The sequence below is a fragment of the Hippoglossus hippoglossus genome, chromosome 11 (assembly GCF_009819705.1).
Source record: "Hippoglossus hippoglossus isolate fHipHip1 chromosome 11, fHipHip1.pri, whole genome shotgun sequence".
In the NCBI taxonomy this organism is placed as follows: domain Eukaryota; kingdom Metazoa; phylum Chordata; class Actinopteri; order Pleuronectiformes; family Pleuronectidae; genus Hippoglossus; species Hippoglossus hippoglossus.
This window is the reverse complement of record NC_047161.1, coordinates 15,369,278-15,395,239: the sequence shown is the minus strand read 5'-3', so window position 1 is coordinate 15,395,239 and position 25,962 is coordinate 15,369,278. Positions and strand designations below refer to the sequence as shown.

Here is a 25,962-nt window from a genome sequence, read left to right as displayed (position 1 = left end):
ATGGGATTGACAGTTGGTTTCCTTCGCCCCCTGGTGGCGAGGACCCAGGAGCACAGCAGGTTTGATGAGCATTATTGCACCACAAATACACACACACAAACACAAATAGTTGATCCCATTTGTCTGTGATGCCCATTTGTTCCAGAGGGGTGGACAGCACAGTCGCTCTCGCAGCTTCCCTTCATAATGAGGCAATGAAACACAGGCCTCCTGGACCCGTCTGACACACCACACAGAAAGAAAAACTGTTCATAATCTCCTGCAAATTCTCAAATAGTGGATGAGCCACATTTTTGCTCAGCTGAGAGGAGCCTTTATCATATTGGACACATGTCTTTATTTTGAAAGACAAACAAGTCGCAGTAAACTCTGTAATAAATTGAATGAAAAACAGTCGTTCTTGTTGGTAAAAGGATTTTATTCCTTATATTGAGGTCCACCTAACACTTGTTATGAAGCTTTCTACTGAACTGCAGTCATCCTCAACTCAAAGCTCCACAGGAAGTGATTGAACTGGATCTTGAATGAAAGGTCACCTGCTGTTTCTTAGTTCAAGAATGAGGTCATCTCAAATAACAGCTCCATATACAGTATTTTCAAATTGGAGCTGGATGGATGCATAGAATGTACGAGTTTCAGATCTGTCACGCTGCATACTGGCATAGGCAGGGTATTGTTTTCAACCCTGTGTGTGTGTGTGTGTGTGTGTGTGTGTGTGTGTGTGTGTGTGTGTGTGTGTGGGTGCGTGTGTGTGTGTGTGTGCGTGTGTGTGTGCGTGTTGGTCCAAAACAATATTGTTCTTTCTCTGATTAAACATCATTCTGAACGTGTATGTAACACAATGCAATAGAAGTGAAAACACAGTGTCTAACATACATGAAAAGGTGTATCACTGTTTAAAGCATGTATGCAAAAAGAAATGGTTCACGTAAGTTGTAGTGTATAGTAAACTGTAAACTTTCTAAATCATGGTTCTTCCACCTAGAAATATCAGTTAATTCAAAGCTGTTGTCTCACATACAGGATTAGAGATGCTTATACATGCTTTGATTTCCTCCTGTATTGACTGCAATGTAAATGCAAATAGATAAATAAATATAATTCAGTTAAAAAATCCTGACTTTTGAATGTGGATCACTGCACCATCAGGCCCCTACATATCCAGCTCTACTCCATCCTAATCCATTACAGATCCCACACACCCATCTAAAGACTTGTGGGGACAGGGTTTTTTTAAACAATAGGACCAGAGCTGTGGAATAAACTATACATCTGTAAAGTTTGCTGACTCTGTGGATTCAAAAACCAGTTAAATGCATTCCTGTTTAAAGAGGCTTTAAGGTAATTTATGTGTACTAGGTCTGTCTCTCTATGCACTTTACTGGACCCTGTATTATTCTTTTTAGTGTTTATGTGTGTGTGTGTTTGTTATCTCTGTATTTAACTTTATTTGGCCCTGTGAAAACACAGGGAATCATATCAATGTACAGATTTACAGAATTACTCTGCAGGTTATTAGTACCAGGAAAATTAGAGCTGATTATTGCTCATATTCATGCTGATGATTGTAAGTATAGTGTTTTGTGAAACGATTATTTAATTGTACTAATTATAGGAATAATATAATGTAGGCTACAAGATCATTATTGACCTTTAAAAAAATGAATCTTTAAAGACATGTCTTAGTACAGTCGATTTGTGGCCTTTGTGATTGGATGTGGCTCAGCTGAGTACACCTTATATCAAATTATTATAAATATCACTAGACGTTGAGGCCTTTGCAAATAAACCACCATCCTATGAAAAGAGTGGGGCAAAGATTTTTGTGATTTGGGTGAACTGATCATTTATTGATCCTTGTAGATGAAAATAATTCATACCCGGAAATTGTCTTTGGTAGTTTATGGAGACCTCATGCTCTTAGTATTGATTTGTAGCTGACACTCTCTTCACTTGTGTAGTATTTATATTTTATATAATAATGAACAATGTGCCACTATTTTCAAAGTCTCCAGAGACACATACTCTTACTGCTGTAATCCCAAGTACAATATGTTTGGGTCTGGTTTTAGGTTACATTTTTCTTCACTTTAGTTTAGTATTATTTTAATTATTACTAATAATTTGTTATGTGCTAACTTAACTTTTACATCTATCTATCTATCTATCTATCTATCTATCTATCTATCTATCTATCTATCTATCTATCTATCTATCTATCTATCTATCGATCGATCGATCGATCGATCGATCTATCTATCTATCTATCTATCTATCTATCTATCTATCTATCTATCGATCGATCGATCTATCTATCTATCTATCTATCTATCTATCTATCTATCTATCCATCTATCGATTTGTAATGGCTCCATATAAGTGTTTCCATGTTGCATAATGTCATGCCTCCCTCATGATGTCAGCTGCAGGTTCAGATGAAACACTCATTGAAGCTGCAGTGAGAAAGTTGCATGGGAGTAGGCCTGGATATGGACGGCTGCCCGGCTCCTCTATTCGTCATCGCGTTTCTTCCAGCGTCCTCCTGCGTATGCATGCATGCGACCGACGGGCTGATTTCATAACGTGGGGAGGAAGAGGAGAGGAATGGGGCTCTGAGAGCGGATGAGCAGCAGACCCGGTACAGGCTCCGTGCACCAGACACCGGTACAAGCTCCGTGCAGCAGCAGCGGTGTTCAGGCTCTCTCTGCTCCCGGGCCATGCAGACGGCGCGCTAGAGGAGATGCGTTAGTGGAGGCTGCTGCTGATGCTGCTGGAGCTGCTGCCGCTGTCCGATCAGCTCTTATCTGCGTCTTGAAGCATCGTCGCCACAGCCACGGCCACAGGAATCGAGATCAAGCTCCGGAGCCAGGGCCACCGCAGCGCGGATCACCGCACAGGAGGATGGAGTTCAAGCATCTGGTGGAGGCGGCGGAGAAGTGGTGCTCCGGGAACCCGTTCGACCTCATCTTCGCCGAGGAGGACGACGAGAGGCGGCTGGACTTTTACGCAGAGCCCGGCGTCTCGTTCTACGTGCTGTGTCCCGGCGGCACCGACAGCTTCGTGAGTGCGCTTTTCTGCAGGGCCTCTGGGTGTGTGTGTGTGTGTGTGTGTGTGTGTGTGTGTGTGTGTGTGTGTGTGTGTCTGTGTGTGTGTGTGTGTGGGTGTGTGTGTGTGTGTGGAGGTGGGGTTTTCCCTGCTGGTTTTTCCTGCTGATGAGCTGATGGAGAAGGGGAGAGGAGGGGGGGTCCTGGGCAGGAGTGTTGGCGATGATGTCATTTTAGTTTATGTGCCCCCCCCACACACACACACACCTCCACATTCCTGTGTTGATGGTGTTTTGTCATCTATCATAATCCTCTGCGATAACCCTCTGACCCACAACACCATCATGCACAACACACCACCCACAAACACGAGGCCTTCAACTTTCAAAATAAAAGTCCCACAGACAATTATTCTGTCAACAGAATAGCATAAACATATATTTCTATTGTTTAACTTGTTTTTTCCCCTCCATCAACAGCATTACTTTATGTTATTATATTAGTTTATTGCTATAAATGTTTGTTGCCTAAAAGTTCAAACTCACATACAATGCTGTCCAGATACTCCTACCCAGTTAATCCACTGACCTAAAGATAAGATAAGATAAGATAAGATAAGATAAGATAAGATAAGATAAGATAAGATAAGATAAGATAAGATAAGATAAGATAGGTTACAATAAGATACGATACGTTATGGTACAATAAGATGAGATGAGATGAGATGAGATGATACAAGTTAAGATAAGATAAGATAAGATAAGATAAGATAAGATAAGATAAGATAAGACATGGTAATATAAGATAAGATAAACCTTTTTGATCCCATGCTGGGGAATTTCACTTGTTACAGCAGCAGATAGTCAGAATGAAGAAGACAAGAGAACACATGAAACTATAAAGAAGAATAAAATAGGCAACAAAATTAAATTAAAATACAGGGAGCATGTCCATAATATTCACCTTTACAGACGGGTGTATTTATTATTTGTAGAGAAACACACTTGAGTAAAGTGCCGTGGCACTATAGATATTAATAGGTGTAGATTTTAAATACACATTTTTATAATTTTGAAAGTATTGTTGCCAGTTGATGATCCAACTAAACCCCAGTTTTAATGTAATGTTTGCAGACACACAAATAAACACTGAGAGTTTTATTTTTGATGTTCTGTTGGTTTTATCTCCAGAGCAGCTTCGGTGCACCTTGGCATTGACTCTGTATGTATGATCACAAGTCTGTATGATCACAATTCTTCAAAAGATATTGATGATGTTGGTGGAGGGTGCTGTCAATGCAATACCTTAAGATCTGGTGGCTGTGAGGGCCCAAAACAAATGAGTCGCTTCATCAAACCATTCTGTGACCCCTTGTGCCCTATGGATGGGGTCATTGTCATTCTGGGATTTGTCATTTAAGATAGAAGTGTCTCAGATAAAGGTCAACTTTGCATTTTTGTTCCAGTTACCCTTCCCTCCAAGGGGACAGGTGGTAGCAAATCATGGAGGCCAAATGCCGCCCACTGCATAACAGAGCCACTGGAACCCCTCACTACAGGGGTTATGCCTTCGGGCCTTTAACCTACACATGCATTTATCTCTGTTTTTCCTTACATGTCGCATTAGCGCTAGAGCATCATGGTTTATCATGTGGGAGCTGTTTAATACAATATCTGACACTTCTTACTGACGACATAGATATAAACGCAGATGTCACTTTAGTCACGGTTCAGATGATATCATCAGACAGTTGAATCTGTCTGTGCCCAAATAATGACGTCTCTTTCAAAGTCACTTAGATCTTTCCTCTCTGCCACCTTGACTCAGAATCAGAATCGGCTGGACCTGCTCAGCATTTTACAACACGCCACAGAGCATGACTTGATGCTAATTGCTTAACTGTACCATGAATAACTAGAATACCTAATGAATACCCTAGCCAAGGCAAAAACAACCCCAGTTTGAAACCACATCTAAATCCACTAGATACAAATTTTGATTTTGATCTGCAATATCAGGATCCATTCATCAAGATCCATGAATTATTCTCGGAATAATCAACGACAATGTTGAAATCTCGCAAGGTTAAACAAAGTGAAAACAAGTCCTGGTTCTGCACCCTGATCGGAATCAACACCAAAATGTAATGGGTTCTTCCCTGGGTCATGCTGCACCTCTCCACAAAATGTCATGAAAATCGTAATAGCGTATTAAGTAGAATAGTTGCCCTCCTCAGTGGAGGTAACCCATGCTTCTGCTTTCGTTATTTTTTGCTGTGTTGTGTTTTCTCTGGTTTTTCCCTTGTCCCCAGTCTGTAAATCCTGTACCAGTGTGGTGCAGTTGTGGTGTAATGAGTCCTAAAGCTCCTCCTCCCGCTCAGTGCCAGGGGCAAACAGGGCAGGGAGGAGCAGATGGAGATGACCCGAGAGCCATGGCGTCTGTTCAGCTTGTAACACATGATATGTTGCACCGACTGTGCCTGTGTAATGGGTTTGCAGGTTTGGCTTGAACTGTCCCACAGACAGAGGGGCAGGGCTGCTGAGGCGCACACACACACGCACGCACACACACACACACACACACGCACACACACGCACACACACGCACACACACGCACACACACGCACACACACACACACACACTGGGCTGCAGGCTCACTAATAACTCCTCTCTGCAGGATTCTAGAGATCTGGTTACTCTTGCTCAAACAATACTGGTAGCAGCAGGACGTCTCACATGCTGTCTCTCTCTCTCTCTCTCGCTCTCCCTCACTCACACACACACACACACACACACACACACGCACATGCGCACACATATTCCTACTCATTTCATCTTGTTTTTCCCAGAACTGTGTACGCCCAACGCATTAGTATGTCCACTAGGGAGCGTTGTGAGACCAGGCAGACAATGAAAACTGTGCAGCTGCACATCACAGCTCTGTCACACCGCCCCAGGGTACGTTTTAGCAGTTTTCAGTCATCCAGGTCATGTGAGACAGCATAGCAGAAAAACAAGAACAATTGGATTTGCTATGTGGCCTCTGATCATCTGAGTAGTTTAGCTGAAATTGGGGTGAGGCCTGTGCTGCAGCGACACGCCTTCATGTGAGAGTCCATCCATCAGTGTCAAAGTGGAGCCAATATCCCTGAACAGTGAGCGCTGGAGAGAGCACGACAACAACTATGTCTGCAACACGGTGGTTACATTTTAACCACACGGCTTTTTGCACCACTCTCATGTGACTCTTAAATTCTCACATGAAATTGTGTCTCCTCCACTGCTCACCTTAAATATCCATTAATTAATTAAGTAAAAAACAATCAAAATTGCACAAAACCCATGAAAACCATTTACACATTAAAAACGTGCTCATTTGAAGGGGTTTTAACCCTTTAACCCCCTTAAAACATGCATATACAGCAATAAATTAAAATACATGCATTTATTACAATAGATTAATATTGTCATTCATCAACCCCTATGAATTTGAACCTGGATTGAAGAAATAAAAAGGTATGTGCAGTGTAATTTTGTACATTTTAGGGTTTTTCTACCAAGACAAAATATTTGAACTGTTCCTGAAATCTGTTAAAATACAGCAAGATTCCAGTTACCTATCAATTAATCCCATATTCAAGGCATAAACAATTTAATACTGTATAAAAATATTTAAACCAATGAAAATCATTCATTTTCACCTTAAAGTCACCAAAATGCTGGGTGACCCAAACGTCCAGTACAACTGACCCAGTAAGAGTATCTGCTTGGTTTTACACATGCTGGTTATTTGCCCCACATCATTCTCCACACTTGGCCACACACCCTTAATAACCTAACCTGATACATAACCAAACAGTGCGGCCTTTAGACTCCAATTAAACAACAATAAATCCAAGTGCTGTGAAATTGCTACAATTGCCTTTCCCGAAGCAGCGATGTTTATCTAACACTTCCTGTAAGTGCTTTGAAGTATATGTGAACTAATGAGGAAGTTTAGTTTAATCCAACAAGCAATCTTATGCCTGATATCAAGAACTTATCATTTCTTAATACTGTTTTATTGGCAATAAGGATGCAAGGCAAAGGTATTTCTGATCTGGCCTTCAGTGCAAGTGATTCAAATTGAGCATATGCAGGCCTTGGGGTAAGAAGTGTCTTGTACAGGTACACATGTGTATGATGTTAATTTAAATATGGAGGTTGCAATAAGTCTCACAAAAGTCCTATAATGAAGAATTCCAGTTCTGTAATAAGGGGTTTAGCTAATTGGTGAATAGATCTTATGTCTATGTGTGTTTCACCTGTTTCTCATACTGTATGTTCCGATGTAAATATTCTGTTGTTTGTGTATCTTGTTGCAAACCCTCACCATTGTTTGTTCTTGAGGAAATGTCTCTTTAGCAGGCTTGTATGTTGTCAGTATGTCACCATTCAGCCCAACATATAGTTTCAGTTTTGGTTTTATCATTGCTCAGGAAGGATGTTTCTGTGTGTTTCTAGCACGTGTGGAGCGAGAGCGAGGACTGCCTTCCCTTCCTGCAGCTGGCCCAGGACTACATCTCCTCCTGCGGGAAGAAGACTCTACTGGAGGTGCTGGAGAAGGTCTTCACGTCCTTCAGGCCTGTAAGGAACCAAACAAGCGGTGACACATTATCATCATCATCGTCACCTTCATCGCTCCATCATCACCAGCACAGTGACCTCTGCTCGCTGTGTGTCTGTCTTTTACAATACTGATCAGGTCCAACTCTACTATGAAATCTGATGTTTATCATCTCACAAAGGACTTTTATTTTTTTTAGTTAAGTGAAAATGTGGTGATATCTTTCATTCCACATGTACATTTTTTAAGGGTTTTTGCCCCTTTGACCACTCGAATAATCTATTAAAAAGAACTCAATATATTAACGCGCTATCGTTTATCTGTTAGTCAACAAGAAACTTTGGATGGACATCTAAATTGGCAATAATTCAACCTTAGTCTGTGAAAACCAATTACATACATCCAGAATAGATATATGTTTAGTAAATATTATCAATTTACACTTTCAAACCTCTAATGTGAATCAAAAACACCACCCCAAATATGTTATGGATGGATTTCAAATGAATGTATCATTTAAGGAGAACGTCTTATACCCCTTAAATGTACTTAGTTAAGGGGTTTGTTAAATCTTCACTGGTCCAAGTCAACAGATATTTGCTAAACAACATGATTCAGATTAAAGGAATAATTCCACATTTTAGGAAGCCGGGTTTTTATTGCTGTCTAGCTAATTTCGTAGGTAATCTCCCAAATCTTATCCCTCCTCAAAATATTTTGTATATTAACATGCAGGGTTAGGGTTAGGGGGGTTTATAGAGATCACTTTTTTGCCTAAAGATAAATACCACTGTCATGTCTGTGCTCTGGTTAGCCCAGCTTAGCACAAAGGCTAGACACCGAGCCTGGCTCTGTGCTGAGGTCATGAAAGCTGTCGACTGTCTGAAGTTTACTGATTAGCACATTGTATCACACAGTAGCACAGTAACTCTCCAGGGTCACGGCTGTTTATCTGACAACTTAAATAAACGATAAACAGCCTCACCCGTTACAGCACATAAAACCACATACATCCACACATGTAACTCTGGTTTTGCGTCGAATAACAGAGGAGATTTAACATGTTAATTAGTCAGTGAGTCATTCGAGAGCCTCAAGATCTTTGCACATAAAGTTTGTATTTTTTGTCTGAAATTCAAGCAGATGAAATTCTCCTTGTTCCTGAAGTCTTCCCAGGATTGGAAAGACCCAACGTTTTCATTTTCATTTTCATTTTTTCAAGAAGTGAGAGGACGACAAAATTATCGTCACTCCTCAACTCTATTTTAACTACAAGTTTTTGGAATATATAGAATGATAAAATGCATCGGACTCAGGTTCCTGTGCCCTGTTCCACTGCATATTTACTGTACAGACAGAGTGTTATCAATCTCATTCTATTCCTTTAATGTGACCAATATGTTTTCAGGAGTAAATCAAAAATGAATCGAGGGTATTTTCAGGGATCGTTGTTTCTTAGTGTAATGCATGTACAGTATGTTGAGCTGAGATTAGGCCGTTGGTCTTTGTTCATGTTCTAACTCCTGTGTGCCTGTTTGCTGATAAAAGGCCTCATTGAACAGCTTTTGTACAAGACAGGAAGGAACTGTATTTTAACACAATCTTCAACAATCCTCCTTGTCTCTCTCTTTCTCTGCCAGCTGCTGGGTCTTCCAGACTTAGAAGATGACAGTTTTGAGCATTACCACACTGACATGGAGGGGGAACCAGGGCCGGACCAACAGCAGATGGGGGTCAGCCAGCAGTGATGAGACCCAAAAAGGGGGCCCTGCAGCTGTGGGTAGAGCTGATCACGAGCCCTGGGCCTCTTATCCAAACACACATACACACACACACAAACACGTAGTCGACTTGCTAAAAATGCACCACCATGTTCTTGAATGTCTCAGTGGCTTTGCTTCCCAAAGAGTGCACACCATAGCACTTTGTTGCCCCCTACTGAACACACACACACACACACACACACACACACACACACACACACACACACACACACACACACACACACACACACACACACACACACACACACACACACACACTGGCTACGTGAGCTGTAGCCATGTACAATGCAAGAATCATAATCATTCACCATTCGGTTAGTTAAAGTTCCACAGCACAGCAATATTGGCCTCGGCCTTGGCTTTGTTATGCAGAAATGCAGTCAGATACACACTTCCCCCTCGTGGCTCTGGAGATGAATGTGACAGATAACCTACTTTGTCTACCCGTTTATTGACACGGAGGCTGCATGAATGCCAGACGAAACATACGCAGGTGAAAACCAACGGTTCGCGGCTTCGTTTGGGGCAATGGGAGTGACGCAAGAAGGCGAGGAAGGAGGGCGGTGTATCGCAACAACAGAGGGGCAGAACTTTCCACTTCACGGAGGGAGAGACGGAGGGAGCTGAGGAGTGAGGGTGTCGAGTTGTGACGTAGTTTCAGGTGAAGCTGCTCTCAGAGGGTCCCGTTTCAAACACACGGCTAAAATAGCTGGCTCCTCGCTCGCAGCTCTGCAGTAACATAGGTCACATTTTGGTGGCGCGTCTCTTAGTGCAAACGAGAGTTAAAAGTCACTTCATGGGGGACGTTTTTAATCAGTGTTACTATCTTATGACCATCACAACAAAGGCTCATGCTGAAGATGAAACCCTTCCCTGTTTGGGTGTCTTGCTGTCACATGACACCCTTAGTTCTGCTGTCCTGTCGTCTTCCTGGTTGCCTTTTGTGGTTCACAGTTTTGCCCTCATCTCTGAGCACAATCTGACGAGACAAACCCTGCCCACTTTCTCTTCTGTGTGTGTTGTTTTGAATTGATCTGCGCCTCTCGAGGTTCCTCCTGACCGTGAATTTTGACGAGCGCACACCCACAACCACCCCCCCCCCCCGAGTGATATCTCAGGGGAAGGGAAAACATTAGTGGTGACCCCCCCCTCCTGCCTGCCCTGTTCTTTCTAAACTGACAGTGTGTTGTTGTATGTCACATCCAGTGCACTGCCACGCTTCAGGCCCCCTTCGCCCTCCACCGCTCCATCCACACTGCAAGACTGTATCATATTTATCCTGGCTTGTAAACGTTTCTGTCTTTTTATTGCCTCTTTGAATGTTTCTCATACAGTGTATCCTCTGTTTGGCCGCCGACGTGTGTGAAATTGTTCAATAAACCGTGTGAACAGAGCATTCCTCAGGCATCTGTGGGTTTTATTTTTTCTTTCTTAATGACCTGGAGTTAATGGAAACACAAGGCGTTCAACATGGAGGCCCTTTCATATCACACAGTGGACCGGTGACCTGCTGCTGTGCCAACAGCCCGCTGGTGTTCCTGGGGTTGACGTCACGGGCCACCTGACGCGCACACTCAAGGCTACGTCAAGCTGGGGTCTGGGAGGGCCTGCGCAGGAAGCGATCATCCTGCCTTCAAAGTAAAAGCATCAGAGGTATACATTGAATAGCGTTCCGGTTACATCACTGACTGAAAGCACGAGACATGATACATTAGCCCCATTTCTACTTATTTATTGCACTGTCCCAAAGTGCATAGTTTATAAGGTTTATTGTGTATTTACCTATAATGCTACTTTACACTCCTCAACTTTTTACAAAGGTAAATATTTCACCAAGTTGCTTAAATTAAGACTATTAATATATGATCCACTTGTAAAAGAAATACTCAATTTGTTTTTAATAATAATGAAAATTAAGATGATGATAATAATAATAATAATAACAATAATAAAAACCTTTATTTAGAGTAAAGCAATTGTTTCAATAATAATTAATATATTTACTACAATAAAGACTATATATGATGAGCTTGTAAAAAACATACTAAAATGGTTTTTAATAATAATAATAATAACAATAACCATAATAAAAACGTCACTACACGTAAGATTATTGATTTACGAAGGTCTTGTACAAATGTTTATAGTAATTTCGAAAATAATATTAACAATAATAATAATATATTTGCCACAATTAAGATTATAATTATATAATGAGCTTGTGCAAAACGACTCAACTAGTTTATTAACTATTATCATTATTCCCATTATTATTATTATTATTATTAGTAGTAGTAGTAGTAGTGTTATACTACATCATAAGTAATGATTCAAGAATATATCTATCAACATAACATTTTAATTTTTTAAATGATGATACATTTACTATATTTATACGATAACTGTATCGAGAGACAGAATATAGACTTATTATTATATATGTCTAAAGTTGTTATATTTCTATGTATAATATGTGGTCGATAATAGCCACAGATATTATACATAAAGGTTTTCTCAGTATAGGGAACTGAATGATACTGAGCCTTCAGTTTTTTGTTTTCATTTGTTTTTGCAGAGTGGAATACTTTTATTGTGAAGGCGGGCTGATCCTGTTCTGGTGGACTGTAGTTGTTATGATGGAGCTGCCTCACACAGGGAGGAGGGCAGACTTTTATTTTTCTTCGCAGACGAGCACAGTTGAGCACAAAAACAAACTTGAACCAGACGAGCTGTGGGTCAACACACGCGCCTGTGTGCTCGCATGAAGCGGAGACGCTGAAAACGTTGAACTGAAGAGATTTCATTTTATTTTTTATTTTTCCATTGTTGAAAAAAAGGGGAAGGGCTCTGCCAAGAAAAAAACAACCATTTGGATATTAAGTTATGCGTCAGTGAGTGCGCACTTTACGCACAGGGCGCACCTGAAACTTTGAGATGTGCAAGCGAGCGTCTGTTGTTGTTGTTGTCCGTGGTTCAGGTTTGACCTCCTGTGTTGGTGTCAGCTCTTCAGGACTCACCGTGACCATGTGTCGTGGTTAAGAAACTTAGACGCGCACTCAAAGCCAAGAGGAGGAACGCCTGAGGCAGCATGGGGGCCAAGCAGAGCAGCCCCGTATTTGATGGCAGAACTCGGGCTTATTCCAGCTCCGATCTCCCATCCAGCAACTCCAGCGGCGGGGAGAGGATCGCGGGGTTCAGGTACACGAATGGACCCGATGGCCCCAGGATCCGTTACACTGGTGGAGGGCCCACCAGCTCGGGGCTCAGCATACCAGCCGGCGGCAGGTCGGGGTCGCACGTACTCAATCAGAGTCTGGATGGCACTGATGGGGACGATGAGGGCCAGCTGCCTCCCGAGGGCCACAGGCTGCTTATAGGTTCCTTACCGACTCACCTGTCCCCTCACCTGTTGGGAGGTAAGACTCGATGCAAATTCAGAATATCCACAAATTCAAGCAAGCAATGCATACAACTCTTGTGATGTTCTTGTTAATATGCCATATTTAATGTCCCTGGGGTGCACTCACAGCGAGCCGAATGTTTTCTGTCTTCAAATATGAATACTGACTTCATTGTTCTTGCTCTTATCTCATTTAACTCCAATTTTTACAGTGTCATGTGGGAGAGCTGTAATTCTAGGTCTTTATACTGTCTGTGGGATCCAGTGTGCATTGAGAGTCGACATGTTTCTTCATGTTTGCTACCATATGTTTATGGCACTCCTACAAGATACCATAAAATGTACACTTGGTCAGGTCTGCTCTGTGCTTTTCCATTTGACACATGATATCTGGAATATGGTATTAGCTGTACGTTGACTGAGCCCTTTGTTTTTGCACTTTTACTTTTATTGTACCCACAGGTGGCTGTACTGTACAGCACTGCTCTTTATGGCAGTCTTTCTTCTTCTTCTTCTTCTTCTTCTTTGTCTTGCAAAACTGGCCTGTTTTTCACTCCAGCTGAGAGGGAAGAGTGCATAATGTAGGTCAGCAGATAACAGCTTCCTGCTGGTTAGACATTGCCTGACACACACACACACACACACACACACACACACACACACACACACACACACACACACACACACACACACAAACTTCCTGAACCCACAAGCTGAACAGTTTCACAATTGTGAGCCGTCTCTAGACCAGACCACAACAATACACAGCTCAAGCAAACACTTGCTCCATAACAAAATACCTAAAGTTTAATTATGTTTCCCTGTATACTTATATTGCTGTTGGATCTCTTGGAAATGACACACACTCCCAATTTCCTCATCTTGCATCTTAACATGGACAACAAGGGTGCAGCTAAATTTAATTCCCGCTTCAGTTTATCAGCTTCCTTAATGAGGATGACTCATCATTACTACCCTCATCAATAATCCTTCCTACTTAGATCCATGTGATTTTGACTTGATGGGCCCTGACATTATGTCCACAGGCTCCTTCCATTTTCTCACCTCCCCCTTGCAAACACATGACACAAGCATGAGTTTCACAGCAGCCACGGAGATAATGACTGCCTGCACCCAGGACACATTTGTTGTCCTTTTCCTGACCGCCATGTTATAACGTTAAACAGGAGGTCAGCTTATGTCAAGTCAAGCAGCTCCTGGCCTATTAATCCTTGTGCAGCTGAGACGGTGCTCGGGGTCGTGCAGGCTGTCTACTGTATATGTGGGTCAAATTAGGAATTATTAATGAACGTAATCTAATAAATGAATTCTCAAACATGGTGCAATAAATATGAAGCCAGGCCAGCTTGAGGAGGGGTTTACAGTAAGATTGTAATGAGTAACGATACCAAACGATTGTTTGATTAGGTGAGCAGATTGTTACAGATTGTTTATAACAGATAGAGGAAGCATGCAGGTGTGTATTGTCATGTAGGGCTCTTTCAGATTCCGCTCATGCAGACAGTCCCACGCCCTCTCCTGTGTACATATCAATAAAAGGTTATGAGACGGACGTTACCACATCTGGGTCCTCATGTTCTTGTCTTTGTGTTGTTATTTTTTTTTTGCCAGGCTTCCACTGCCCCGTCTGCTCCAAGTTTATGGAGTCGGATGAAATAGAGAAGCACCTGCTCATGTGTTTCAGCAAAACACGCCTCACCTACAACAGTAAGTAATCAGGGCTGAAAGAGCAGGAGGGTGGGTGATTCTGAGAGCTGAAGCAGATGGTGTTTGTTTGCAGCCACAGAAACCTGTGACACCCTTCATTCCTCAGTTTACTGATAAATTTTTGGTTCAAAATAGAGAACATGTGAAGCTGGACAATGACAATGCTAAGAAGGTTAACATCAGACTTTTTCCACTGGGGAAAGAAGCAACATTAGCAAAACAGCAAGATTCTTCATTAAAGCTAGGGTCGGTAATCCTGGAAAAGCTAGCAAGAGCAGGCTACAGTTTGAAAACGCAACTGACATATCCCACCCCCTCCCGTCAGCCCTCTTGTCAAAGCTACGCCCCCAAATACATTGAATGTGCACTGACTGACAACTGCTAGAAGCTGACTGAACCTGTAACTCGCTCGTTACTTTCTGGTTATTGTCTCTGGTCGGGCAGGGTGCACACGGGTAAGCCAGTCGGGTTTTGACAGACAGGTACGCTATGAAATGATTTATTGTTTATTACAGTCCTCCGAATTTATTTATTGATGGCTTTCTGGGCGTTGAGGATTTCAACAAAAAATATAAAAAGTGTTTCAGAAACAAATGACCAACCCTACCTCTGAAAGTAAAACTGCATTCATAACTTGTTACTGCTGATCAGTGGGTTAAAGGAATAGTTCACCCAAAAATGAGAATTCACTCATTAACTACTCGCCCCTATGCCGATGGAGGGGTGGGTGAAGTGTTTGAGTCCACAAAACTCTTCTGGAGTTTCATGGGTGAACATCGTAGCAGCCAGGTAGCAGCCGAATCAAATACAGCTGAAGATATTAGGGGCTTATCTTTAGACGTAAAAAAACCGACAGAAATAAAACATAAATATTCTCAATACTGCTCCTGTGATGTCATCCAAGTGTCCACAAGCCCTGACATTCATATTCGACTCTATTTACACCGTGTTTTAAAGCCTAAATGTCTGCTGATATCTCCCGACGAGGTGCATTCAGGGACCATCAGAAACGCTAACAGTCTGCTGTCTTAGCCACTTCTGGTGGACTTTTAGGCGTAAAACACATTGGAAATTACCTTGTTTCGAGTCGAATATGCATGTCGGGGCTTGCAGATACTTGGATGACACCACAGGAGCCTAAAAGTGGGTGAACTATTCCTTTCACTAGTTACCTTGCTCCAGTAATGGGGATGTGTACTCCAGCTGATGATTACAGGTGCAGCAGTGCACATTTATAAACACACCCAGCGGTCAGAGGTGAAACAGACCTGAAGCCTTCAATGAGAGTTTAACAAAACACTGTTTTCAGCCTGACAGATCATGTTGCACTGCCATATTTCTACAGAAACCTAGAATGTAAAAAAACAAACAGTGGCTCTAGAGAGGATTTTCAGAGGCCTGAAGAGATAAAACATCCAGTATTCAACAGGATGCCGAGAGGAAGAATTAAAATGTGATAATTGGCAGGAAAGTTAATAATTTTGTGATCCTTCATATTTATTATAGGACCTGTTTGACAGTATAAATATTTTATTACATCATCTGATTATCAACTCTATTACATTACTTTGTTCACTTCTTTTTAATGATCTGCATGATAAAGAATATTGTTGAATGATCTTATTCATTGTTTTTTAGTTAATTCACTAATAATGCATCGTTTCTATAATCCTAAATAATCATCATAGTTTTTTTTTATGTATCTTAATCTGAAAGGTAGCTTTTAACTCCAGCTGTCAGTTAAACGTAATGGAGTCGAAGATGCAGTGTTTGCCTCTGTGAATGTAATGGAGTGGAAGAATAAGCACATAATGGTTGTGTAGTAATCAAGTACAAGTACTAAAATGTACTGTACTTATAGTCATAATAAATTGCCATATTGTTTTTACAACCGGACTGTGGTTGTAATTATGAGTTAATGTTTATTTTGCATTAATTAATCCTTATATTGACTTTTATGAAGATCTAATATCCACAGAAATGCACCTGCTTGAGGATTTTATACAGAACAGCATGAAAAGGAAGCAAACGCAGCGATGTGATGCAGCTGCACAGCCACTCACATGCCTGCAGAATGTGTGTGAACACCTGTTCTGCACACCCATGTGCACACAAACAGGAAAGACAAACACATCTGTCTGTAGACATACGGTTGTCTCTACATGCACTTTCTGCATGTAGAAACTTCCTGACCTCAACTGTCGTATATAAAAACAAGAGAAGATTTTTTCCGCCCCCATCTTAAATGTTGGTGCATGTACAGAAACGTGCTTTCAGCTCGCACACGGCCACAGCAGCATGCATTTTGCTGATAGATACTGAATACAGCATGCAGCTTTTGCCTTAGCTTATCACATGCGAATAGATGTGTTAAACTTATACAATCATGGCTTTATCCTTCAACTACAAATATTTTCAGAGTACATTTTTCCTGTTTTATGCGATTCATTTCAAAAAGTCTTAGTTAGTCATTCGCCTCAGGTGTTGACCGTATAGGGCCAGTAACAGCTGAACATGCAGATTAACATGTGACATTGAAAAGAAAACTGTGAGAAAACGTTCCCGGTTCTTATCTGATCAGAGACGAGGATTTGAAACATCTGTGCCCATATGAGAGATGACATTCTGGTACCAAAGGTTATACTGGTGGTTAGGCAGGATTCAGTGCCTGGACTGAAACTCTGATACGGGGTTTGGTGTGCGAGACAGCTTCTTGCTCAGTTTGTCTCTGTATTGTCTTTCTCAGAGGACATCCTGTCCAGAGACTCTGGGGAATGTGCCATCTGTTTAGAGGAGCTGGAGCAGGGAGACACCATTGCCAGACTGCCCTGCCTCTGTATCTACCATAAAGGGTAACAAACACACACAAAATCTTGGCGAGAATGCAAATAATAGCATATTTCCAAAATCACGTCAAACTATTCCTTTAATACAGAATATTACTGGAACTAGTAATTCTACAATGCATTGTATGGGAGTTTATTTGAAATTCTACCCAACATGCTGACCTGTTTGTCTCCCAGTAGAAAAGGGAGAAAAAATGTTAATACAAACCCCACTCTTTTTTATAGAAATCACAAAAATATGAATTAACCAAATGAACAGGTCTTAGATAATAGTAAGAGGAAGGTTTTTCGGGACACTGGTGGATGGAGGGGCACAAATCCAGTGTGTTTATTGTCAGTTTTTTTTCCAGAATTATTACAATAACAGAGAAATATCGTTGTAATGGTTGACCGGCGTCTCAATATAAAATATACTTGAATAAAAGTCTCACTCACTGTAGGTGAGGATTTGTTTCTCCTATAGAATAATTGTCCAAGAGTGAGATGAGAAGATTTTCATGTCTGTACTTAAAATATAAAACTACAGCCATCTTTAAATAATTAATCTAAAAACATTCTTTAAAGTGACACTCAAAAGCCCATTGTTTAAAGGGATAGTTCACAGAAAATATTTAATTCCCTCATTATCCACTCACAACTATGCCGATGGAGGGGTAGGTGAATTGTTTTAGTCCACAAAACACTTCTGGAGTCTCAGGGGTAAACAGTGTTGCAGCAGAATCCAATAAAATTGAAGTAACTGGCGACTTATACCTCAGACTTAATGTCTTATGTTTTTTCCTTTAAACTCCCACGGATCACATGCGACAACTTGTCCTGCTCTTCTTGTTTCAGGTGTATAGATGAGTGGTTCGAGGTGAATCGCTCGTGTCCGGAGCATCCTGCCGACTAGGAGCTGCAGGAGTACAGTTTCAATCAGCTGTACATCTGTGTGGCCCAACTTGTGACTCCAACCTCATCCCAACACTGTCTGTTTGAGCCGAGCATCAGCTCCTCAGGGATTGTTAGTCGTTATTGTGTGCAACATTTTTCATATTGCCTCACGGAACCGTGACGGACTTGATGGACTTTGGATATGTTTCTCTCAACGTCCGTGTGTGACGTTCAAAGTAAGAACCACTGGTGGAGTCATGTTTCCATTAATATGTGAATGTTCCTGATGCCACCTGCTGGCCTAAAGAGGGGTCACGGAGCTGAACTGTTGAGCTGCGAGGACTTGAAGATCATGGTGGAAGAGTTTCTGTTCAGCAGAGATCTGGATCAGTGCCTGTTCAAAGACTTGATCAGATGGCTGAAGGCTGATTGTTGTGCAATGTGAAAAACAGCCATAGAGAATTAAAGAAATGCCAATATCAGCTTTAAGGGATGATTACAGTGTTGATTGTAGTTAGGAAATAAATCTTTATTTTATTGCTAAATTGGCTATCACTACTGTCTGTTCAACAATCATGTGCCCTAGACCAAATAGTCTAACATAGTGGGACTTTGTTAATCATTTGGCCGTTCAGAACCACAGTAATGTGATTGTGTTGTCAAATTAAGGTTAGATATATATAACGATGATTCACACACTCTCCAAGGAGTGCCATAATATGCTGCTATGTCATAGACTGGAAATCTTTCCTTTAACCTTTGAGCCTTGGTTCATTGTATTTTGTATTTGTACTGTAATGGATTGCACAACAATAAATGTTTTGTCTTCGTGTCTCTTTCCTGTAAAGCACCTATTCTGTATTTGAATATATAGTTACTATGTAATGTTACATGCGCCAAGGAGGTTATTTTTTGGTTTTGTTTGTCCGACAACCACGCACAAACTACTGGGCGGATAACCACAAAACTTGGTGGAAGGAAGTGGTATGGGTAAGGCAAGAACCCATTACAAAATTTTATTTTGGATCAGGATCCAGGATGATTCTTTTTTCTCTCTTTTTCTTTAACATTGTAAGATGGGGAGTTTTGTAACATCTTTGTTACTCAGGGAATAATTCATGGATCTTAATGAAAAATATCTGGCATGTTTAAGGCACTGATATTTACGAGTGTGTGCAATTTGGTGCAGATCCAAATGAAAATCCATATCAAGTGAATTTAAATGTTGTTTCATAAGGAGACTGTTGAGCTTTGGCGGAGGTATGTGCTCTCTTAGTGCCATTCTAGTTCACAGGATCTCCAATCTTAAAATCAGTGTATGACATTTGCATTGTTTCTGTCTGATATGAATACATCAGATGACAGTTACAACGGTGATTTAATCAATAAATGTTTTTTCATTTATGTATTTTATGTTGAATAGATATTTATACACAAAGCAGACATAGGCTTGAAATTAAGGTGGATTTGTATGCAATTGACAAAGTGGCACAATAGTTTATGACATCATTGATAATAGTATTTTCAGAGAATCTAAACACAAGAAGGATTCCTGAAGTAGAGACCAGCTAAGAGAAGTTTACATAAGTTATTTCTCCCTGTGGGTGGGCATGCCAAGACACGGATCCTGTCGACTGAGTGTTGGTTCTGTTCGTTGTTAAATGTGCAGTCAGAAGAAATGCCACCCTGAGGGTTTTCAGGAGTAATGTATTTCAGTATTTGGTAATGTATGAGTAGAGGGTATATTTTTCCTTGGTAAAACAGTCACAAGGATAAGATAACATTGAAGAACAACTAGTTGAGAAGAGTGGAGTTCTAAAAAATTTTGTCTTCATACCAAGGTTACTTCCTTAAATAATGTACTTTGAGGGAGCAAAGATAAGTATTTTAGGTCAAATTATAGGTGTTTTTTTTTCTTTTTCTTTGTTAGTTATAAAACCAATTCATTGTATAATACATAACACAAACGTCTTTAACCAATTCATCTGAGTGGATTGTTGTGTATTAGGTTTTTATAAGTATCCACCAACTCATCCGGTTAATCATTGACTGCATTTTGTATTTTTAAATGTTTTAATCGTGTCTATGGCTGCAATCAAAACAAAAACCCAGAACGTGCTCGGCCACGTACAGTGACGTAACCACGTCGCTGTCGCACACCGATGACGTGGTGCAAGCACGCCAACGCCGCACCGACGGAAAAGATACAATAAAAACCAAACCACCGGGGACTCACTGGTTTACTTCGCCATACACACACATTCATTTTTATTCTGAGGTAAGATGAGTGTCGCTTTGTTACTTTAGCTCATTTCCACCCAGTGTTGTTTCTTTCTTCTCCATTGTCAGACTTTTCCCTCGGTTAGCCACTTTAAGCTACTTAGCTCGCTGCTATGTTCAGGCTAACTGCTCGTACTCACTTACAGTCCTGAGCTGAAGTCCTGGTTTTGCTGCTTGTCGTTGTTCAAATACCTGCTAATGTGAAGCTAAAGTCACATGTGTTGCTTTACAGCTGGCTGATCGATCGGAGTCAAGATGTCGTACATGCTCCCTCATCTCCACAATGGCTGGCAGGTTGACCAAGCCATCCTGTCCGAGGAGGACCGAGTGCTCGTCATCCGCTTCGGACACGACTGGGACCCGACGTGCATGAAGATGGACGAGGTCCTGTACAGCATCGCAGAAAAGGTCTGAGCTCTTACTGTGTAAACAGTGTGATGTAGGATATTAGCATTAGCTTGGTTTAACCGTCTCAACATGACCAATAGCACCACCTGCTGGTCTGCTATCAACTGAACGTGATCAGATCAGGGTGAATGTAAACATGAGACTTTGAGAGACAACACATCAAACCAAACATCAGCAGCAGCAGCAGCCAGTCTGGTCAAATCCCAGTGAAATGCACTCAGTTTAACCAGTTTCCAGATTTATTGACCAAATATATAACATTTCCAACCAACAGTTCACAGAGTTGATATCGTTGTTAAATATCAGCAGAGATGGAAAAACGTGATGTAGAGTCTGATCGATTCATCAGTTGGCTGATAAAATCTGAGGTATTGACATTCATGAGCTTAATGTCAATAGTCGAAGAAAAACAAGAAAGTATGAACATTTATATTATTGAATTTAACATGGTTTTAATTATGTTTTCCTTTTTCAAATTATGGTTATTTATCATAGCCAGTGTTTCCACTGGGTCCTAAAAAGTCCAACAATATAGCGATATTGATAATTGGAAATTAAAATGTCTTAAATATGGTAAAATATTACTCAGTGGATCTTAAATACCTTCAGGTAGGTCCTAATTATGTTAAATTTCATCACACTGAAAAACAATTTTTTAAGCGAAATGTTTCGGTGGACTGCAAGGTTTGCAATGTCTTAGTGTGGTTCAGTTCTTCAGACATTAGCACACTGTTATAAAAGAACAAACAAAACCAATGTGGAACTGATAATCCACAAACACCTTGTTCACAATTCATCACAGGACACTCAGTTTGCCTTTGGGACAGACCATGAATAGAGAGATATCGGGCGTTTTGAGAGATATCATTCACTTGGATTCCTTAACCTTATCTTCAAATATAGGGATGGGTTTAAATCTGGGACACTGATGTTCCTTTGTCATACTTGTTATAAGTCTTAAATTTATTTCATCATGCTTAAAAGAAAAGTCTTGAATTTAACTTGTTGAAACCTTGTATAAAGTTCATGGTTAATCTACATTGGCATCACGTTTTTTATGCCCTAGTATCGGTATCCGCCACCAAACATCCATATCGGTCGGTCTCTATTATGATCACAAATTGTAGTTGTTGTAGTAATCCCATAGCGTTATGCTCAAACAGCTGCTGACACTCAGTTTTTCTATTACCAGCCCTATTGGAACTCCACTCTGAGTTATACATTTTTAATATCCTTGTCTATCGCAGCGTCTCCAACTGTTGCAAAATTAATCAACTTAAAGAAATGGTTGACTGTAAAATCCACATACGCTGTGGAGCGGTTAGAACTAACAGGAGCATTACAGTTTATTACAGTACAGTTTGGCTTGACAATCTTATCGATGTGCACGTTACCAGGAAACCATGTGAGGGTCCCTCTCTTGGATGCTATAGATTTTCTCTAGTGCTGATTTTATATTAGCTGCTAGAGGATATGAAGATTTAACACCATTTTCATCACTGTGATCGCTGCTCTTGACAGTTTACTGCTGATTTTACAACTAAGATTCCCATTACTGGATATTATGCTGATGTCTCTTGCTCTCTGTCAGCAATTTATAAACCAATTCCAGTTCATGCTTCCCGGAGATATTAAAGCTGCCAAAAAGCTCACTTATTGAACTCATTTCTTAAAGATTTAACATATGAAAGTGTGTAAGTATATTTAAACTTGCCCAGTTTTAAAATCACTTCACTGGAATAGTGAGAAAAAGCTCTAGCAGAAAGTTGTGTCTGTTGTGTTGAATGTATGCTGCTGTCAGCAAAGCTCACCCTCATAATATATTAATATATATTTTGACAGGTGAAGAACTTTGCCGTCATTTACCTGGTGGACATCACAGAAGTTCCCGACTTCAACAAGATGTACGAGTTGTACGACCCCTGCACTGTCATGTTCTTCTTCAGGTAGGACACTAACTGCCTAGACTGCACAGTATCAAGCCATAAATCATTATTATTACTTAAATTACTTGGGAAGTGTTGCTGGTATTACCCTTCTCATGATATTGTTATTGTCTGTCCTCAGGAACAAACACATCATGATTGATTTGGGCACCGGTAACAACAACAAGATCAACTGGACGATGGAGGACAAGCAGGAGATGATAGACATTGTTGAAACCGTGTACCGAGGAGCAAGAAAGGGACGAGGTCTGGTGGTGTCTCCGAAGGATTATTCTACAAAATACAGATATTGATTCTTGTTTTTTTCCTTCCTTATTTTTTAAGATGTTTTTTTCCTCCGATACATTTTTGTGACACAACACAAAGACTCTCAAGTTACAGAAATCGAGACCTTTTAGTTTTTACCAGGAAAAGAAGACTCTTATTAATGCCCAGGATTGTGTGATATTGTGCCATGTGTTTTTTTTGTCTGTGTGTGTGTGTGTGTTGAGATAAACATTTTATTCAGTTTATTCAAATTAAGTTGTCGACTTATTTCTGTGAAAACAAGTGCTGAAGAAACCGGACTCATTACACAAGACCTCTATTCATATGTTGTAATAAATATTGACATTTACAGAAAAGATTGTTCGTAGGTTTTTGCTGTTTCAGAGCATTTTATTGAAACCTTTGCATAAATATGGAAGAGAAAATGGCTCAACAGATTGAGTAAATGCGACTTAATTCTATGGAAAATATTAAAAGCTTTTCCATATTTATCTGGCAAAAAATACAAGCTTTTCTGAAATTATATTTAGAAATATGTGTTAAACTCAGCATGATTTTAACATCTATGTTTAGATGATGTGCAGAGAGGGTGCAGTGCCCTATACTCTCCATCAGGTGGAGTCAGAGATGTTCAGGTCTGCTGTACAGATTGAGATGATCTAACCCACCAGTGTGGGATCTATCAAACAAACAATGTTGGACATGTATGATCACACACAAAGGAAATCTAGTATAATTTTAAATTAGTCTCAACCTCTAATGCCACAAACGTAGCAACAATTGGGTACAAATGGGTATAAGAAATGAAACAAAACAATGTTTTACAATAAATTAGAGCCATAAATGGAGAAAAACAAACATTGCCAAGGTGTTGCATGATGGGTACATTAACAGGTTTATGTTCAAGGTTTTGGCACTTGTGTATAAATTTAGATTGGTAATGTAAATTAAACATGGATGCTGGTGTACAGTATGTGCAGTCCAGGTACTGTAACACAAGCTCTATTATGAGTGAAGGTGGTATAATATTGTGAGAAAACCTGTGGATTATTATAGTGCAGCACAGGATAGATATAAATATCTTACAAACACATACACACAGAACTATAACAATAGTAATTTCACAGTAATTACAGGGTATTGTGCAGACACTGCGGGGAAACATCCACTTGGCTGAGCTTACTCTTTATGACTGTGATGTCCTTTGGGAAGAAACGATTCTTGTTCCTGCTAGTTTTGGCGCTCAGTGCTGCGCAGCGCCTGCCGGAGGGGGAGATGTCCACACAAGCGTTGGCCGCGGTGCGAAGTGTTTGTCTCTGAGTGTGTCACAGCAGGTGTGTGAGTTACCATTTAAGAGCTGGGGATTTCATGGGTTGATTTAACATGTTTTTATTCTCACTGTGACCATCACTGCAGTTTAGGATAAATCCCCATGTGTTTTCTAAGTCCACAATGTCTACACAAAACAGCAGCAGTCCCCTGTGGACCACTCCTCTGTGGGGCAATGACAGAGCAGGATAATTATTGCAGGCCCTCAGTCTTGCTTGTTTTGTTTCCCCAACAGTTTTCATCATCTGCACACAGCCCTGACCGTAGTTATCCATCAGTGGGAGAGTGATTGGAAAACTGAGAGAAGTGAACAGAGCAGAGAAAAGAAGAGCGAGGAGAAAATAGCGGGTGAGGGAGTTGTAGAGAACGAGAGAAATATCAGTAGATGAGTCTCATTAATATCCCTTAACCGTCAACTCAGTCTCTTGCAGCTCCTCATAATCACACAGCACATACTGCACCAGAGACACAGTCCAATTTGTTGAGTGATAAATGAGGTGGTAGGGGACAAATTCGGTCTCTCTCTGAATTTTGTGAGTGTGTTTGGACCAAAGACAGAGAGGGATCCTCTCCAGAGTAAATATTCTGACCTCCCCACCTCTCCTGAGTGAGACAAGTCGGGAGTCACTTGGGGTAAGACCTCCCGTCTCAGAGTCTGTGTGTGTTTGTGTGTGTGCGTTTTTGGATGTTCAAGGTTAGACATGAATTGGTCATGGTTAAGGTGAGGGATGAGGTTTTAATTAGGCTGTCCACAATGAATGGAAGTCCATGTAAAGTCATAGTAAAGACAGCAACGCAAACCAGTGTCCGTGTGTGTTGCACAACCCACTGTACTGTACATCCCTGGTTTTGACATGTTCCCTGGAGCCCCTACTCAACTCTCAGCTTCCCGTCAGGTTGTAACTGGAGAAACCAACACTCTGACCACACTTGGCTGCTCCAGAGTAAAAAGAAAAACACACAATCTTTAAAGTATTAGTTTTTCAGGAACCATAATAATGCTGTGTTTTTAGGTTTCGTGCCATTCATTCTTTTTCAAATCTAACGGTATGAAAGCTGGAGCCCGAGGATGACCTCAATGCGTCAATGAGTAGATTTACTGTTCAAAATAAACTAATTTCCTCATCTTTGTGTGTTTGTCGACTACGTTGAGGACCCATATACTGTACATCCCCTCCAGGCCTCCCATGTCCTTTCCACTTAGATTAACCTACAGTCTGGCATGCTTTTGTCTGGCCTATCCCTGCAGGGCCCATGTACAGCGTCACTTGGCCCCATATGGAGCGCTGGGGCCAAAGGCCGCATCCATTGGTCCATTATAATTCACATTATCATGCATTGTTGTTCCCTATTACTGTTAATCAGCTCAGCCCCGGGGGGAAAGGAGAGGTCTGGACGACGAAGGGTTACTGGGAAACTCCGGTCTAGACACATATGGATACATGGCGGG

The 25,962-nt window shown here is 40.9% G+C and overlaps 3 protein-coding genes across 3 annotated transcripts; all 3 read left to right on the top strand.

The window, feature by feature from the left end:
- The first annotated feature begins 2,460 nt into the window (after positions 1–2,460).
- mturn (maturin, neural progenitor differentiation regulator homolog (Xenopus)) lies at positions 2,461–10,831 on the top strand. Its single transcript, XM_034600251.1, has 3 exons — positions 2,461–3,060; positions 7,549–7,671; positions 9,292–10,831. The coding sequence occupies exons 1-3, from the start codon at positions 2,623–2,625 to the stop codon at positions 9,397–9,399; spliced, it is 669 nt and encodes a 222-aa protein (XP_034456142.1). The 5' UTR covers positions 2,461–2,622; the 3' UTR covers positions 9,400–10,831.
- Positions 10,832–12,066: 1,235 nt separating this feature from the next.
- Positions 12,067–19,118, top strand: LOC117770505 (E3 ubiquitin-protein ligase ZNRF2-like). Its single transcript, XM_034600037.1, has 4 exons — positions 12,067–12,851; positions 14,468–14,563; positions 17,310–17,415; positions 18,244–19,118. Exons 1-4 carry the CDS (start codon positions 12,524–12,526, stop codon positions 18,299–18,301), a joined length of 588 nt encoding a protein of 195 aa, XP_034455928.1. The 5' UTR covers positions 12,067–12,523; the 3' UTR covers positions 18,302–19,118.
- A 1,298-nt stretch (positions 19,119–20,416) lies between these two features.
- Positions 20,417–23,539, top strand: txnl4a (thioredoxin-like 4A). The gene is made up of 4 exons (XM_034600038.1): positions 20,417–20,560; positions 20,795–20,970; positions 22,813–22,916; positions 23,038–23,539. Exons 2-4 carry the CDS (start codon positions 20,818–20,820, stop codon positions 23,207–23,209), a joined length of 429 nt encoding a protein of 142 aa, XP_034455929.1. The 5' UTR covers positions 20,417–20,560; positions 20,795–20,817; the 3' UTR covers positions 23,210–23,539.
- Positions 23,540–25,962: the final 2,423 nt, after the last annotated feature.